The sequence below is a fragment of the Leptidea sinapis genome, chromosome 32 (assembly GCF_905404315.1).
Source record: "Leptidea sinapis chromosome 32, ilLepSina1.1, whole genome shotgun sequence".
Lineage (NCBI taxonomy): Eukaryota > Metazoa > Arthropoda > Insecta > Lepidoptera > Pieridae > Leptidea > Leptidea sinapis.
The window spans coordinates 1,565,684-1,584,043 of NC_066296.1; the positions used below are offsets into that span (position 1 = coordinate 1,565,684).

The following is an 18,360-nucleotide window of genomic DNA, read 5'->3' on the forward strand; positions in this document are numbered from 1 at the left end:
TGACTCATAACAATGCCTAGGCTTGCTCGTATCTGCTGATAGGTCACTCCCTTATCCTCCTCTATAATGCGTCGCACAGCACTGATGTTATCTTCAGTAGTCACTGTTAAAGGACTTCGCTCACGCGGATCATCATTGAGAGCAATCTCAATGATGGTCCACGCTTAAACTCGTTAAACCAATTGTAAATAGTGGCACGAGATGGGGCTTCATTAAGAAATGCTAATCGCAGCCTATCGTAGCTTCGTTGTTGAGTAAGCGCACAACGAATGTCATAATAAATCATTGACCGAAAATTTTCTCGCGTTAGGTTCATTTTGTAACAAGAGTTTCAGATTTGCCGCCAATTCATAAAAACAAATGACAAATGAATGCAAAATACTACATTAGGTTACCAAAGAGTTCTAAAATTGAAATTCAAATAAAGTTTTCATTTGCAATGTTAGGAAGTGGCTAGTAATAAACATTTTCAGTGTAACCCACGTATTACTGATTCACGTCAGAAATAAGCGCTGTTAAATATTCACTGCAGCTGACATAGTCTAGCTAGACATATAATTATCTCAGGTTTAGGTATATGTCACATTCATACCATGAAAGGATTGATAAAAAATTACCAAAACGTCCCAAGATCGGTAATTTAAAGTCATAAAAGGCATTTATTTTCTCAAAATTTATTAATTTAGAATTGTTTTTGATGTTTTTTCTAATATACTAAATACTACTACCGCTTCGAAAACAAATGGCGCTCTGAGAGAGAAGAAGCGGCGCAGGAAACTCTGCCAGCATTCTTTTTTGCGCTCTTATTAATAAAATATACAATATTGTACTGTCATTGCTATCGCTATAAAATAATCATTATCTAGTCCCAGGCTGTCGGATCACTTAGATATTCATCTGTGGAGTAGTAGGAGTTACAACAGAGCCATTCTTTAATAAAATATTTAAATTTATTTATAGATAATGCCTGAACAGTGGCTGGGACTTTACTATAAAAGTGTATACATTTACCCTTATAGCTATTATGTATTGAAATATCAAAAGCAGGAATTTAATTCAAATATCAATCTCGGATCACAAGACCACTATTACGCCAGACTTTTGTCAAGTCAAGCTCATTACAGGCCAAACTGTGGCCTCAGTCCAGAGTACGAGCGGCGGTGAGATAGTAACTTATCACGGTCAACATGATAACCCAACTCAACAGTCATAAAATGTATGTTATATAATTTAATATATCTAAGTACATAGATTGTTTGACAGACAGCTGTGAAAACGTAGAAAAGAGTTTAGGTTGACAGTTAACCTTTATTTTGATCAATGCACGCACACTAACGCAATAATAATAATAAAGCCATTTTATTCCGTACTAAAAAACAATTACTAACATTTGAAAAGCAATAATCTTAAGCTATAAAGTATAAACTATAAGTCTTAATCTGTAGTTAGGTTCTGCTGTCAATCTCTTGCCATCTCTTGGGTACCATTCTGTAACTCTTTGGTCCATTTCCCCACTTTATCTCGAATCATCTCCACTTTTGTTAGTCGATTCGTTCGAGTATGTCGGTAAGTTTCGTAATTCTGCTTAGGTAGGTGTTTCTTATCTTATCCTGTAGTTTATAACCGGCCATACTCCTCTCCTTACTACTTACCTACTTGATCTCTGTGTTACGGCAAGTTTTCTCTCTCAATGCTTTGATTAGGGTCCAAGTTTCGCACTAACACAAAGTGACATTCAAATCGTGAGTGAAAGACGTAGCTTGTCACGCTAGAGTAATAAACCTGGCCTGTTATCATCGGTTGTCTATCAGCAAGTGATTTTATCTAGACGTATAATTTATCTAAGTCTATGTATGTACTTTTTAATTTGCACTAAAGACTGTTCAATATTATAATCGTGCTAATTTTTGAGTACATAACAATTTATGAATGAATACCGACAGAACAACGTCTTTCGGGTCAGCTAGAACATAATATATAAAAATGTCGTGTCGTTTTTGTCTGTTCGAATCTTTATTTTAATAACAAATTTAATTAATTTCAATTTAGAATAATTCTATAAAAATATTTTGACAGCACAGTTTAACAGTTCTGCTATGACATATACAAGAACATGAAAAAAAAAAAACGAATTAATAATTATTGTAATGACTGAAGAAATCTTAATTGTTTTTATGTGTGCATTGTTTTATTAAACCAGTGGAATTTGCTATATTTCTAGGCATTACTTTTGATTCCAAATTGCAATGGGGCCCCCCATACGTGGTACTTTGCATTTTGACGTAATGTCCGGTGCTGGAATTCGGCGGAAAGAAGTAGATACGGCGAGACTAGTTTACTTTAGTTATCTTCATAGTATTAAATAATACCATCTTTGTGGTGCAGAAGAGGGCTTTTCGCGCTATTTATAACCTAAAGGTCCTAAAGAATCATTGAGAGCAAAATTTAAAGAAATAAGCATCTTGACTGTTGCAATATTATATTCTTGATAATGTTCAATATGTTCATAAGCAGATTAAGCAATTTGCTAGAAACTGTAACAATAACTCGGTTAAGTCTAGTCAGTAAGTCTATCATTCGCCGATGTATATATATATTTTTTTTTATTTTATTTTTTTATTATTATTATTGAACCAACAGCACACAAAAATTAAACTAATAACAAAAATATTATGCGATGGCCGACTGCCAATAACAGGTTCACACTATTTATGGCATAACATTTAACGCTCTAATTAAACTATGATTAAATCAAAATAAAAAAAAATTAACTAATTAATATAAAGGTGTGTATGAGTGTATGTGTGTATGAGTGTATGTGTGTATGAGTGTATGTGTGTATGAGTGTATGTGCGTATGTCTTAAGTCGTTTTCAACTCTTCGATTACAGTATACTTAAAATGATTTCCTTTTTGAAAGAGCTTTTAGTATGGACGAATATATCTGTTGGTAAGAAATGTTATGCTTTTTAACTTCTGACTTCCAAAAGGAGGAGGTTCTCAATTCGATCGGTACTTATTTATGTATGTATACCGATTACGCTGAGATTTATGATCCGATTTACATGATTCATCTCTACTTTGATGCAGGATGTTTGCCGTTCGGTCCTATAAAAATTTTACATAGTTTGGTCAAGGAGTTTTAATTTTATGAATATTTTTGTTACGTCGATGATATGATAATAGTTTGTGTACGGCTTTTTTAGTAGTTTTCATTTAGATTGAACCTCCAATATTAGCAGTTAGTTTACCTTCGTCGGCGTCCTGGTAGTCGGGCGGCAGTAACTTGTCGACGTACACGTCCGCGGTGGTCAGCGCGCGGTCCAGAGCCGACGCGGTGACGGCCGTCACACGAGAGTCCAGCACGGCACTACCGATCTGCTTCACCGAGTCAGCTCGCCGGAGGACGAAGCGACGGGTTTCTGAGTATAGCTGTATGGTATCAAAATATTTTGGTTAAAAACCATATTAAAAAAAGCGCGTACACTTTCCTTAAAGGCCGGCAACACTCCTGTGATTCCTCTGGTGTTGAGAGAGAGAATATGAGCGGCGGTGATCAATTATAAAATTTACCGTACCAAATGTCAAAAATGTTGATGCAAGTGTTTTTTTAAAAGGAGAGGTGATAAAATCGGCGGAATCTGCTAAATTTCTTGGCATTACTCTGGATTCCAAACTACAATGGGGCCCCAATATTAAAGAATTGGCGAACAGACTCTCGGCAATTTGGCTTAATTAATTGTCTAATCTTTTTAGCAGCATACGCGGCTAAAAAGATTAGACAATTAACTGACATAGATACGGCGCCACTTGTATACTTTAGTTACTTCCATAGTATTATGTCCTATGGTATATTGCTGTGGGGCAGCGCTGCCGATATTAATACAATATTTGTGCTGCAGAAGAGGGCTATTCGCGCTATTTATAACCTAGATCCTAAGGAATCATTGAGAGCAAAATTCAAAGAAATTAACATCTTGACTGTTGCTTCTCAACATATTCTTGATAATGTAATGTATGTTCATAGGCACATAAGTGAATTTGCCAGAAACTGTCATAACCATAATGTTAACACCAGGAACAGACATAAGCTTATAATGCCTACTACTCGACTAAGTCGAGTTAACAAATCTTTTGTGGGGCGATGTATATGCTTTTACAACAGGATCCTAGAAAATGTTCAAAACAAAAGTATTACGTTATTCAAAAGAATTGTTAGAAACGTTTGTGTGGTAAAGGTTACTATAACATAAATGACTTTCTTAATGATACCACAGATTGGGAATGGAGCGACCGCCCTCAGGCTATTAAATAATAAGTTTAATTGTACAATGTTACTTTGTAAATGTTACTTTAATTATAAAACATATTTTTGATGAAAAAAAAGCCCGCTGAGTTTGTTGCGCCCATTCTTCTCAGGCCTAAGGCATTCATTTTGGAATGGGTGGTAGTTTTTTTCAATAAGTGATTTCACATCCTATTTTGAATAAAAATATTTGAATTTGATCACTTAACACCAGGTGACCCGTACGCTCGTTTGTCCTCCTGTTTCTAAAAATAAAACATAAATAAATTATTAATGCTTTTTTAAATTCAGGAAATTTGTGGATAGCTCTCAAACGTCTTGAATTCCATTATCAGGTTTGATTTTTGAAGTGAAAAATTATTTAGCCGCGTCGGACACTTTTTTTGGAACATCTTGGGTTCGCGTCACCGACACGCTCATGACAGGCGCTAAATAAATAGTTAACAATTAATATAAATGTATATATTCAGACACTTTTTGGATGAGTGAAATATCGTGAGTTCGCATCACCGAAATGCTTATAGCAGCATATCTGCTGCTATAGTGCTGATTGTGCTTGAGTGCGTATTGTGCAACATTAATGCTGTGTATATCTTGTAGGTGAAAATGATTTTGTGAAGTACAATGAGTACTATATACTGAACATTGTGGAAATAGTGTTTTTGTTTGATATAATACTTGATAAATATGTTATGTTTTTAAAGTGATTACCCTCACTTCTAGGATAAATGTACAAATAACATTTGAAAAACAATATTTTATGAACGATGCGGGATTCGAACCCACGACCTCCGGCGTTCCGTGCCGGTGCTCTAACCAACTGAGCTAACCGTTCGAGTACCACCTCGTTATAAAATTCTGTTTTCTTTGTTCAACTCTCAGGGTGTGTCTTCATCTACAGGATCTACTTTACAGTTGATAACCTGCTCAACCCCAATATTTGCATATTAGGAAATTGACTTGAGATGTCGCTCTTGTAAATCTAAACAATATGTTATGTTTTTAAAGTGATAACCCTCACTTCTAGGATTAATACACAAATTATAACAAACAGTTGTTACAAACAAAGCAAACAGAATTTTATAACGATGCGGTACTCGAACGGTTAGCTCAGTTGGTTAGAGCACCGGCACGGAACGCCGGAGGTCGTGGGTTCGAATCCCGCATCGTTCATAAAATTTTGTTTTTCAAATTATATTATTTGATTTTTTTAATTATTGTATAAATATTGAAAATAATGTTAATACAATTTTTTATTTCAATTGATATTTTGTCATGATCTTGTATAGCCCGTAATATTATATATATGTTGCTCGGAGTGTCAATAGATGTCAAAACTAGATTGATGCTAATTTAAACATTATGCTTTAAACGGCGACGTGGGGCGGGTCGTTCCCTTCCCTAAAATATGGTCGAGGGAGGCGATGGCTGGCCTATGCGTCATGCTCGTGAACGGGCGCTACTTGTGGTAGCTGGATGATCCTCTCACCGGGAAGTCTGCTTCAGGGTTTTTTAATTTTATTTATTTTTTCTTAAATAAAAGATATTAAACTATTTATTATGTATAATAGCTAATAAAATGCTCGCATAATGCCTTATTTTATTTACGGTATGTGTGGATTGATATATCTACTGTATTGTACTATATGTATGTACTCAATAAATATAATAGTTTTCACTTAAAAATTTACATTTTATTGACTTACTCATGCATTTAGTAATTGACCTTTGAGTATTTTTGTTGCATTACTTTGCACATATTGTAATTGAAGTGATTTGTAAATTTAAATGAAACTTAGAACCTTTTTTGAAAAGAGCAACCTTAGAGTTTCTTGCTCGTTCTTCTCTAAGGAAATCTGCCTTTCGAATGAGCTGTATGAAAAAATGACATATTTCAAGTATCTTTGGCAACTGTCTTCCAGTTTTTAGGAGAATTATATAGGAAGTATACACACTTTCCAGATCAGTTCACAAATGGTGAAGATCTAAGGTAACAAACGTATAAAATCACAGCAACTTACAGCTTGAGGTGGAAGATATATTGAAGGGACACGCTTCTCTACCACATCCAACGATTTGCAGAGGAACTTGTCAAGTTGATGAATCGGAGTCTCTAAGAGATTGACAGCTGGTAAAGCCAGCTGAACTCCAGTGGCTAAGGATTTCTCGCCGAAAGCTAGATACCATCTTATCAATGGGTTTGAATCCTGAAAATAATCATAAATCAATATTTATAATAAAAATAATAATATAGATCAATGATCTTAAAATAAACTATTCGCCATCTAATGTTACAATTACAAATAACTTGCTTTATGCAATTTGAATAGTTAATGACGTGACATAAAAAAAAACATTTCAAACATAGATGGCGCTGATGCATACATTACCCCAGAGGCATGAGAAAACGCATAGTCGTATGAAGCTTACTATCTGTACCGTTTTGTTACTCATGTGCTGTATGTCTTATTCCAGAACGTGAATTGAGACACGAGTGATGTTTGATGGTCATCAGCCCATATTCAATTACTTTGATATAATTAACGTAATCGCATTACATAATATATTTTTTTATGTTTAAATCAAGAACAGGAGGGACAAACGAGCAAATATACGGGTCACGTGAAGTTTGTGATCATCTCTTGTAACTCACAAGTGCGTTGCCAATCTTATAAGGCGTCCAATTAACGTACGAGGGGAGGCTGATAAGTAATCTACCTAACTATGAAAGAAAAGACTTTGATGGCTAGTTTTTTTTTTATTTTTCTATATAGTCTCCTGCAAGTGAAATACACTTATGACATTTGCAAATAAGTGACATCATGCCGTTATAATAGTAATTTTTATTTTGCTCGTCAAAATGGTAAGTCACAGCCTCCTTCATTTCTTCGTCCGTCGAAAATCTGCGACCCCTCAATTTTTTCTTTAAATCTTTGAATAAGAAATAGTCACAGGGAGCCAGATCTGGACTATAAGGTGGATGGTTAATTTCTGTGAAGCCGTTTTTGCTCAGGGCTGACCTCGCCGTTAAGGCTGTGTGTACAGGAGCATTGTCTTGTAAAATCAGAACACCTTTGCTGAGTTTGCCTCTCCGCTTTTCTTTGATTTGTTCACGAAGCAGGTCAAGCAAGTTTGCATAATATTCAGCATTCATTGTTGTATTTTTAGGCAAATAATCTATCATCAAAATCCCTTCGACATCCCAAAATACGGTGGCTATTAGTTTTCCAGCCGACGGCCGAACCTTGAACTTCCTTGGCGGCTTTTCTCCTTTAAATTTCCATTGCATTGACTCTTGTTTGCTTTCCGGATCCCACTGGCGAATCCAAGTTTCATCACAGGTCACAATTCGAGAGATAGTCTCTTCTTCTTTACCTTTGACCAGGTCTAGAAATGCCTGACAACATTCTACTCGCCTTTGTTTGTCAAAGGGGGTCAACATTCTAGGGACCCAACGCGCGCTCACCTTGGACATGCCCAAATGTTCGTGAATAATTTCATGAACTCGTTCCTTGCTAATGCCCACATCTCTGGCTATCTCGCACTGCTTGATTCGCCGATCTGCAGGAATCAGGTTCTTCATCTTTTCAACATTATCTGCGGTAACAGCAGAAATTGGCCTTCCACTACGTGGGTCGTCTTCCAGGCTCTCACGGCCATGTTTAAATTGCTTCCACCAAAACTTTATGACGAATTCAGAAGGACTTGAATCACCAAATACCTTTAACATGCGCTCTCTGATCTGCGTAGGCGTATTTCCTTCTTTACTTAGGAATTTAATCACTGCTCGATGCTCAAATTTCATCATTCAATCAAAGCCGCGCCAAAAAAACAAAAGCAAGCGAAAAAAAATAAGCGTCATAATTTCGAAAAAGGAATAATATAGAATATGATTTTGCAGTGGCCAGTTCCATTTTCAAAACTTTCTTTAACAAAGTAGATTTTATATCAGCCACCCCTCGTACATGTGGATTCGAAAACCGATTGTAAGGAGGCGAGGGAGGATCGAACCGGGGGCACCATGCCCCATGGTCAGGGTCAACCTACTTCTTAAATATTAAGCCTTCATCACACGCGACAAGTAAGGCGGCGAGACAGCAAATTGGTACTCGACCGCAACGTGTTAGCGATTAGATGTTTATTCTTATGAGGCTTTCTAGCGAGTCAGTTTCGTTTCCAATACAGAGTTTTGTTAAATCGGAAACAACTGAACCCAGCGCGAGCGAGTGATGCTCGGCAATCGTCATGGGTTTATGCCTGCGTGAGCAAGACAGTGTTAGGACCTGAAAGGTGTGCGGGGGTGGACACTAGAGACTTATCAGTTAGGTGGAGTCAAAGGCTCGGTTGGCAAGCACATGCTTTGAGGTGGCCTTTTCCCCTCCCACATTTCATTTGTTTTTTTTTGCTAGTGCACTTTTCGGATCGCATTCAGAATGCGTCATAGCAATACGTCAACAAATTTTTCGGGCTAAAAGCTAGTGTTTTACCCTATTATCCGCGGAGGTGTGGTAACAATCATGTTTACATATTAATGCTACTGTGTATAGTTGATTCAGGGTTGCCAAGCCTTCCAGTAATAAGGAATATCTCAACTAACAGCATGAATTTTAATTTTAATACATGATCGTACTCTCCTGGGCACTCTAATGATAATCTATACTGAATTAATTCATAATAAAATTATTTGATAAAACATTACCTTTATTTTGTGATACAATTTTTCTGTGACTTCTATCCCACTTTCTACGATGGGTATATTGGAAACTCTTTCTAGAGCCTCCAGCTTTGGAAACCCTGGCTTATCTACAGTCGGCACTGTAATAAAAAATGGTGTATATAAGCTTAAATTGTAACTAATATTAGATATAAACATAAATGCTTGTTTCTCAGAAGGAAAGAAATAGATAACAGACTCCGATTTGACCCTGTGCTCACATATTTCCCTGGCTTTTTTTAAGGAAGGTCATATCGACAAATGATAAATAGTAAAAAACCAGCCGCCCATCTGATATAGCAGAAGTCAAAAGATGCATTGCCGGCCTTTGAGGAGAGAGTATGCTCAAAGACAGAAGGTCCTTACGGTCGTATCGGGTTGGCATTACTATAGCCGCAGAACATTTTATAAAATGGCTGTGCGAGGCAAAAATTCAACGTGACGTAGTCAGACATCAACGATATGCGCGTGAAGTTTTCTGGACTTGATGTCCGGTGGTGGAATAATATCTTCACTCGGTTCAACTATTTCAAATAAGTTCTCTTATTCTTGCTACTCCTGATCTGTCCCAGCTATGGATCTGACCTGAAGTTATCGTGGAATGTAAGCCTATGTCAACCTTGCCAAACACTTCAACTCACATCCGCATTCTATAAATTTGTGCACTGAGTTAGATGGCAAACCACCAAAACGCAAATTTACGAGTGCAATTTATACACAGTTGAAATTTTATATGTATTACGGTATGAATATAGAACAAAAAAAGTTTTGTATTTCGAATTAGAAATCTTATGTTCAAGGTTTTACATCTGTCGCGTGGCCTTAAAAGCATACACGAAGGAAGCGAGGAAGGCCCTACGAAGGCCTAACGAAGATGGGTTTTTGATAAAAAAACAGCAGAATAGGGCTTCCAATACCGAGATCTCGCTATGGCGGGATCCCGCACCATTTTCCAATCCCGCGAGATGCGGGATTACGGGCGCAGGATCCGCGGGATTGTGGGTCTGAAAAAAAAGCGTGCATTCAATGCAAAATAGTATAATCTGCGTGAATTATTATTCTTAATAACTCAAGTTATTAACTGTTTCGTATTTTCGTGATGATTATTGATACATTCTTTTAGAATATAATAAAAATTTAAGGGTGTGTACGTGAATGAAAGATTCATTCACAAGCCCTTAAAAGGAATACCGCCCACAAGTGTGGACGCAGAAAGGGCATTTTCTGGCCAGGCAATAGAGTAAAATACGCAGTAGTTTGGCAGAAGTCAGTTTGGAAATGTTGTATTTCCTTCGCTAACATTTTCAGTTATTATTAAAAGCTGAAAAACTTAATAATTAAGTAATAATTTATCAGTTTTAAAGTGTTTTTTTTTGGTTGATTTTGTAATTTTGCGTTGTGTATTTTTTGAAAAAGATTTGTTTTGTTTGTTTTTATTTTGAAAAAAAAACAGTGAAATTTAGCTACGGAGCCCTTCGGATTGAAACACAATAATGCTTACACATTACTGCTTCACGGCAGAAATAGGCGCCGTTGTGGTAGCCATAATCTAGCTGGCATCCTGTGCAAAGGGGCACTGGTAAAACTGGTCTGGTGGATATGCTTTAGCACGAATGGCAAGGTATGCAATAGCTCCGAAAACTGTTCCAATATCTGCAGAAACCAGGCGGCTTTATTGCATTATTTGTGTATCGGTTTGAAGGACGCCGTAACTGGTGAAATTATAAGTCCGTCGACTTAACTTGGGACCTGCGGGCCTACCATGAACTCTTATTGCGATTCAATTGACAACCTAAAATGAACTGCTTTGCTATTCGTACCACGACGTGATTAGAGCTATCTAATTTAGGTTGACGTCAAATCAACTGATAAAATCGCAATGATGTCAATTGAATGTCAAAAATGATATTAATTGTATCGCAAACTGATTTAGTTCGTTCATTCATTCGTACCTTGAGGTAATATTTCAACCTAAACTGGATATCTATTGTGTCAAAGTGAGCGATTCGAAAAAAGTTGCTACTTCCTTAGAGGAAAGTGAATCGTGTTGTTAATAACTTTTAAAAAATAGTTCAAACATACAGAAAAGGAAAATTTTATTGATGAAAGATGAGATGAGAATACTTTATTGGACTTTTTTGTAAAACAAAATACTGAAAATAAATACTCAAAATGAAAATACTAAAGACGAGGCAGTAAGGGCCCGGCCTGTTCGCAAGAACGAATTAAAAAATGTACTCTGTGCTCCTGTCAAATCAAACATCAATGGAGGTGTATTCATAACTCGTTATTTTTACGTAAATACCTAAGCAAACATTTAATTTGTAATTCAAAGAACTATATTTATTAATATTACTATTATATAATAAGTACAAAAAGGGCTTAATGTTTTATAATTTGACGCTATAAAGCGCAATTTTAAAATGTATTTTTAGTATTTTCTACGCAAAAAAAACCGTTAAAGTCATAATTTTAGGTTTCGAAACGCAACGCATATGCTTCGAGTAAGAGAGACAAACTTCTGCAACGACTGTAGAGCATCATCTCTTTCTCACACCGCGGATCACAGACAAATTTATATCGTTCATTCTTCATAAGTGATCCAAACGCCATTAAGTAATTTTAGTGATTCAGTTTAGGTATCTTAACTGAACTGCATTGGAATCGTATCGCTTATTAAAAGTTGATGGTAGGCCCTCTGGCTCGAATAACAGTTCAAGGAAGTACGGTCAACAAGAAAAACTCAAAAAAAGCGACTGAAAACAAATAGGCCTGTAAAAATAGAATTTTACCTCGCACAAAATTTTCGACCCATTGTTTTTTGTAAGGCTGGGGTTACTTATTGAGCATTAAATCACAAATTACTGCCAGCTCTTGAAAAAAGTGTTTGGCCGATATCTCGGTAAATATGCTCTAAAGGGCAAAAGTTATTTGAGCCATTATTATAGATAATAAATTTTCACATCTTTTATTTTTTTTTGTTATTTTTTTGCAAAACTTACTGTTTACGATTTATGGCCCATTTAATGAACTGGTTTTTCTTTCTCGGCCGATTATTCTTAAAATATTGAATCAATAAAAAACATCTATAAATGACGTTTTTATAGAACAGTTTATTATCTACAACTTATGTTTAAAACTTTTTTAAGGTCCATACTTTTTGAGTTATATGACGCTTAAAGTTAGACTAACGGGCGTAAAGTCGAAAATTTCAAGGTATACCATGTTACAAATATAAACATAATAATGCTAAAAATTAAACAAACAAAATAAAAAATAAACCGATTGTTTATGTCCGTAAAAATAAAAGTTCATTTACCTGCAGTAGTAACAAACTTTTTTTATATTTTATTTAATTATATATTCCGTACAACTAAAAATTATTTACTAATTATTATTAATTATGTTATATTCAGATGCTAGAATAAAATGTAAGAAAAAGAGCTTAACAGTATAAAATGCGAGATGCGACGTCGCATCGCAAAAATCTGCGAGCTCCCTCTACGCATCGCAAGAACTTGCGAATTGATTCGCATCGCGCATTCCTGCGATGTTGCGTCACACGTGTTGACGCCATTTTCCATTTTTTCAACAAATTTTTTTCGTCGGTTTTCAAAGCTTTATATTTTTGAAGAAAATAGTTTCCATCGGGATTCATAATAGTAATAAATGGATGAACCCAAAATCTTCTTTGTTTCTTTTTCCTGTATCTCCTAAGCAATAATAAAAGTGCACACTTCTTTTTACGATCCATGTCACGACCTAGTTTTCAATTCAAAATACGTTTAGTACCTACGGTTAACGGTCGTCGAAGGAATGGTCATCCTGGGAGACGCCTTTCCGCACGAAATCGCATCGCAGCAATTCGTGTCGTAATTTTCAGCGTTACGAATTCGCTTCGCGTCGCATCGCAGTTTTGTGTACAAGCCCTAAGGCTGGGGGCGGAGCCAACAGCTCTGAGAAATCGAGAGTAGCTCTTGAACGTTACCTCTCCCGTAAAAGATAGCAATAGTTTTAATTCGGAATTAGAAGCATTTTTAAATTTATTACAAACAGAATCCAAGGTCCATAATAAAACTAACAAAACTATGTCATGTTAAATAGTATTGGGTCACAATAAATAAATTTGCGTACAATTTTAATCTAGATTGAACGATTAGCTCGAGTCCAACTGTAGTTAAGGGGTATTTTGGTGATTTTTTTTCCGCATTGTCTATAAAAAATAGAAATGTTATAAAAAAAATAATTAGTTTTATATAAAACGTCAAGAAATGGTTTCAACTACGCGCTATTTTGGCATTTTCTTGGGATAGCAGCCTTAACATTCTTTGTTTTAAATTGACGAGCGCTATTGCGATGCCGCTTAGAAATTTGGGTTCAATAAAGAACGCTGTGCGACACTGCATTGAAATGAGTTAAGTGTATCACTAACCATCAGGAAAACATCTTGAACGTCGCTTTTTTTCATAAAGAGTCAGATTTCCTCTTGGGCGACACGCAAAAATCGACATAAATAAGAAAATTTATTGAAGTAGGCATTACTTAGCGAAAATCCATAATTATCCAAATGTATTGAGTTTTCTTTAGTGTTAATTCCACCAATATTTGTCTTTAAACAATTCGTGACATGTTTCAGGTCTCAGGTGATGTTGACTCGCCAAACTCTGGCACGAGATCTCAAAACATTTGGACATAAATAATCTTATATTTACCCCTCACTCCTCGACTATTTTCAACAGCCTTCAAATAAGCCCTCGCCTTCCTCGCAATGAGTGCATTAGCCCTCCTATTCACCTTCACATTTTCTGTATCAATCCCGTTACTCGACATATTATTTCCCGCGATTTAAATTATTAAAAACACCAATCCAACGCCTGTTCAACAACTCACTGATTCCTTAATATTTTTAGACAAGAATTGCAAAGGTTATCACTCGGGTGAATTAATGCATTAATTTAACAATAATATACGTGTTTTCTCATCATTGATAGTTCGTATGTACTGGCTCGTGTTTGATGGCGGCTGGTAAATAAGGCGCCAGTGATATTTTCCAATATAATCAACAATTCAAACCCGTTTATAAATAGCTTGTGATTTAATCTGTTATTGTGGCCTTCAACTTGAAGCTTTCCAAGATATAATTTGTAAATGAAATACATTTAAACAAATAAAACCCGGTTTAATTTTTACATATTTCATCACGAAAAAAATATTGTTGAAAAAAACTAAAGAATATGCTTTGAAAACTACAAAATAATGTTCAACATTATGGAGATTTAATTCTTTAGGATCTATATAGGTACATAGGTTTATTGCTTATACTTAATATAAATACTCAAAGTCAAAGTAAAATAAACATTATGCAATTAGGCTTAAAGTAAGCGCTTTTGAAGCGAAAATATAAATATTTCTTTAAGATAAATGGGAGTTAAAAAAAACCAATAAAACACGGTTTTTATAGAAAGCCGAACTAAAAAATAGAAAATTTATTTTGAAATTTAAAATTAACATTTATTCCTGCCTTACATACGATATATGAAAATTATATAAATTAACAAAAATCTTATTTTGCAAATTGAAAAATGGAATAATTTCATCAAATTAATGTATTGTAATTGGTCCTCGATATATCTACGAAGTTTGAACGAAATCTAGCCGTTTAAAGTGGGTCAAAATCGAGAAATAAATAAATATTGTAAATCCGTTATTAGATGTAAGATCTAGAAAATAGTATTATTATAACCTAACTAGCTGACCAGACAGGCGTTGTTCTGTACATAATAAATAAAATACCGTTTTTGATGAATTTGTCAATAATTTTTCATTGTAACATAATAATATGCTCCTTGTTGTTATAATGAAATTGTTTCACAGCAGAACTGTCAAACCGTGCGTCAAAAATACTCTCACAGAAAATATGTCCAAACAAAACAAATATTGGAAATAAGAATAATTATGGGTCCCAAATCGAAATAAAAACTATCCTATCTCTTAAGTTGGACTAAACTGCACTCCATGAAGTAATCCCCATTGAAATCCGTTCATTAGTTTAGGAGTCCATTGAGGACAAACATTGTGACACGAGATTTATATATATTAAGAAGATTTAAGTTCTGTGGATTTTATGATGTTTTAAATAAATAAATAATTTTGCAGCGGACTTGATGCGGCGTGCAATTTGCAGTTCGTCCTTAAAGAACACACACGATCAAGTTATAAGTTAGATTGATGGCTGCCTTAAACTCTTTTCAGACTTCGGTATAATATAGCGTATAGTTCATAGTACTAATATATTGCTCACCAATCATTATTAAGGACACGTTCACACTCCACTGTAGGTACGAAATATTATTGTCATACTATACGTAATAAAATTGATTAGCAGACCGTTCAGCTGATGGTAATTGATACGGCTTGCCCATTACAATACAGTGCCGCTCAGGATTCTTGAAAAACTTAAAAATTCTGAGCGGCACTACAATTGCGCTCGTCACCCAGAGACATGAGATTAATAAGTCTCATTTGCCCAGTAATTTCACTAGTTACGGAAACCTTCAGACCGAAACACAGTAATGTTTGTACAGTACTTCACGGCAGAAATAGGCGCCGTTGTGGTATCCACAATCTAGCCGGAATCCTGTACAAAGGAGCCTCCCGCTGGTAGTATAGCATTAGGTTCTTATTTGCTATATCACAATAGTAAAGCGTTGTCTGAAGAGAGCTTTATGCTTAGTAATTGCAATTATTAAGAAAACAGGAAGAAAAGATCGGCCAGTGTGGTGCAAAAACTGATGCCCACTAAAGTCATTCATTCTTGAACTCTCATACACATCTTCAAGTTTACCGCCGCATCAAGTCCGCTGCAAACTTGATCGTGTGTGGCTGGCATTAAAAGTTTTTTTTTACTTTCCAAGCGCCATCTTAATTTTGTATTAAAGTTTAACTTAAAAATATAATTTTACCAGTGGGAGGCTCCTTTGCACAGGATGCTGGCTAGATTATGGGTACCACAACGGCGGCTATTTCTGCCGTGAAGCAGTAATGTGTAAGCGTTACTGTGTTTCGGTCTGAAGGTCGCCGTAGCTAGTGAAATTACTGGGCAAATGAGACTTAACATCTTGTCTTAAGGTGACGAGCGCAGTTGTAGTGCCGCTCAAAATTTTTGGGTTTTCTAGAATCCTGAGCGGCACTGCATTGTAATGGGCAGGGCGTATCAGTTACCATCAGCTGAACGTCCTGCTCGTCTTGTGCCTTATTTTCATTTAAAAAAAATTTGGGCGTGTCCCCGCAGTAACTTCTAAAATAAGAGAATGATAAAACTAAAAAAAAAATATTATGATGTACATTATCATGCAAAGTTCCACCTAAATTGGTTTGAACGAGATCTAGTAAGTAGTTTTTTTGTTTAAAACGTATAAATGATGAGAGCTTATTTGCATGGTATGACTTTGAGAAAATATTTTTTTCCTTTTCCATTAATATCCTTTTTCTTTCTATGTTACTTACTGCTATGTTACTAGCTGCTACGGAACCCTTCATGAGCGAGCCCGACTCGCACTTGGCCGCTTTTATACCTACCTGAAGTAAATACCTAGTTTTTGCTATACAATGAATAATTATTGAAATAACGAGAATAATTATAACACTAGAAAGGTTATCATAATAGTTTTAAGTATCCGATGAATGGAAATAAACTGCACCTAAATTGCGCAAGTGACCCGGCTCGTATCACGTATGAAGCGATAGTCGGATGTTTAGTTCACTCTTTACTGATTAGCCTGCTTACTTCAACTTGAACTTACCGCACGATTGAAAACAAATATTAATCATCGTTTATCGCACGCTGGCCAGTTTGTTTGTCATATGACAGATAAGTTTATATTGTGTTCTAAGCTTATTTCACTTGACGCTAAATAAAGTTAAAATACTTGAAGAATAACTTAGCAATTTTAAATAATTTAAAACATTTCGATTCCGACCTTAATGTAAAATTAGATCTACCTTCCTTTTTTTACAGAAGTTGTGTTGAAAATTATTTGCGTTTCCCAAATTGTCAAACGAAATTGTTTTACTAAGTCTGTTTTGTACTTCAACATAAATATGTACTTACATATAACTTATTACTTATTACAATTATATATTATTATTTTATACTCGGTATAAATACATCTACTGAAAAATATTTGTAATAAATTTTGTTTCATCGTATTATTAAAAATGGTTTAAATCAAAACTGTTTTTTTTTAAACTTAACGTTACAAAAAGCACGTTCGAGAATACGCATTTTTATCGATTTGTATATTAACAAAACCTAATCATGAAAAATAATACTGAATACAGTAATTCCTTCTTAAATGGTTATAAAAATAGGCAACAACTTTATATTTAATCGTATCTCTGTCTGTCAGTCCAATCAATATGGTGGGTAGGTAACATAAAAGTGAAAATTTTATATCGAAACATTTTCACTATGATACAATACACATTTTAATATTCTAGAGATAAAAAAAAACTAAAACTAATACATATGATTCTAGATATATAAATGAAATAATTATAAAAAGCTACTCACTTTTTAAATTTCTGTTTTCTAAGTTCTAACGTAATAGGCGCTATACAGCAATAGAAGCGTCGAACCGTAGTGCGTACGAGCAGCTGGCAAACAATAATGGCGGCAACGGATGTCGTGATGTCACAGATAATAATTAATCATTATTGTCTGTGTCATTAGGGATGGACTGTGGACGGGCCACGGGGTGAATGCAAAGTACATTGCTAAAGCATGATCGAAAAACGTGAATTAGCTTATCTTACCGTTGGCCTATATTAGATGTTTTTTAATTATTTTAAGATACAGAAATACTTACGAATAATTTATTCATGTTATAATTTAATTCTAGTTTAGTTCCTAGTTTTATTTTCTTACAAGTATTGCATATGGACGAGGGTAGATTCTATGGCATACTAATTAAAATTTTATTAAATATAAATAAATTTTGACACACTTTTACACAAATTATCTTGCCACAAACTAGGCATATGGGTACCAGACAACGATATATATACTTACCTACTTAAACATACATAAAAAGCATAATATAAACATCCATGACTAGGAAACAAACATTCATATTCATCATATAAATGTTTGCACCTACAGGGATTCGAGCCCGGCACCTCTAGCTCAGTAGGCAGGGTCACGGTCACACGATAACCACTGGGCTATAGGGATCGTCAATATGATTAGGTAAATTTATTGAAAATTTTATTGAATTAGGCGTTACTTTGCGGAAATCCATAATTATATATATTTTCTTGCGCCGCTTCTTCTCTCTCAGAGC

General features: G+C 35.1%; 1 protein-coding gene across 3 annotated transcripts in view; it reads right to left on the bottom strand.

Annotated features, from left to right (window-relative positions):
• The window catches only part of LOC126974388 (lipid storage droplets surface-binding protein 1), a 31,662-nt gene extending 13,974 nt beyond the window's left edge, over positions 1-17,688 (bottom strand). The window contains exons 1-4 of one of the 3 annotated variants that reach the window (XR_007731516.1): positions 13,732-14,009; positions 9,005-9,120; positions 6,327-6,512; positions 3,251-3,431 (exon numbers count right to left, since the gene is read on the bottom strand). Coding sequence is in view for 2 of the 3 variants with exons in the window: in XM_050821866.1 (XP_050677823.1) it covers positions 3,251-3,431; positions 6,327-6,512; positions 9,005-9,120; positions 13,732-13,849 (601 nt within the window). In the remaining variant the exon portion in view is untranslated. Of the gene's footprint in view, positions 1-3,250; positions 3,432-6,326; positions 6,513-9,004; positions 9,121-13,731; positions 14,010-17,591 lie in introns of those variants that run through there. The other 2 variants (XM_050821866.1, XM_050821867.1) reach the window with 2 other exon arrangements.
• Between the last annotated feature and the right edge of the window lie 672 nt (positions 17,689-18,360).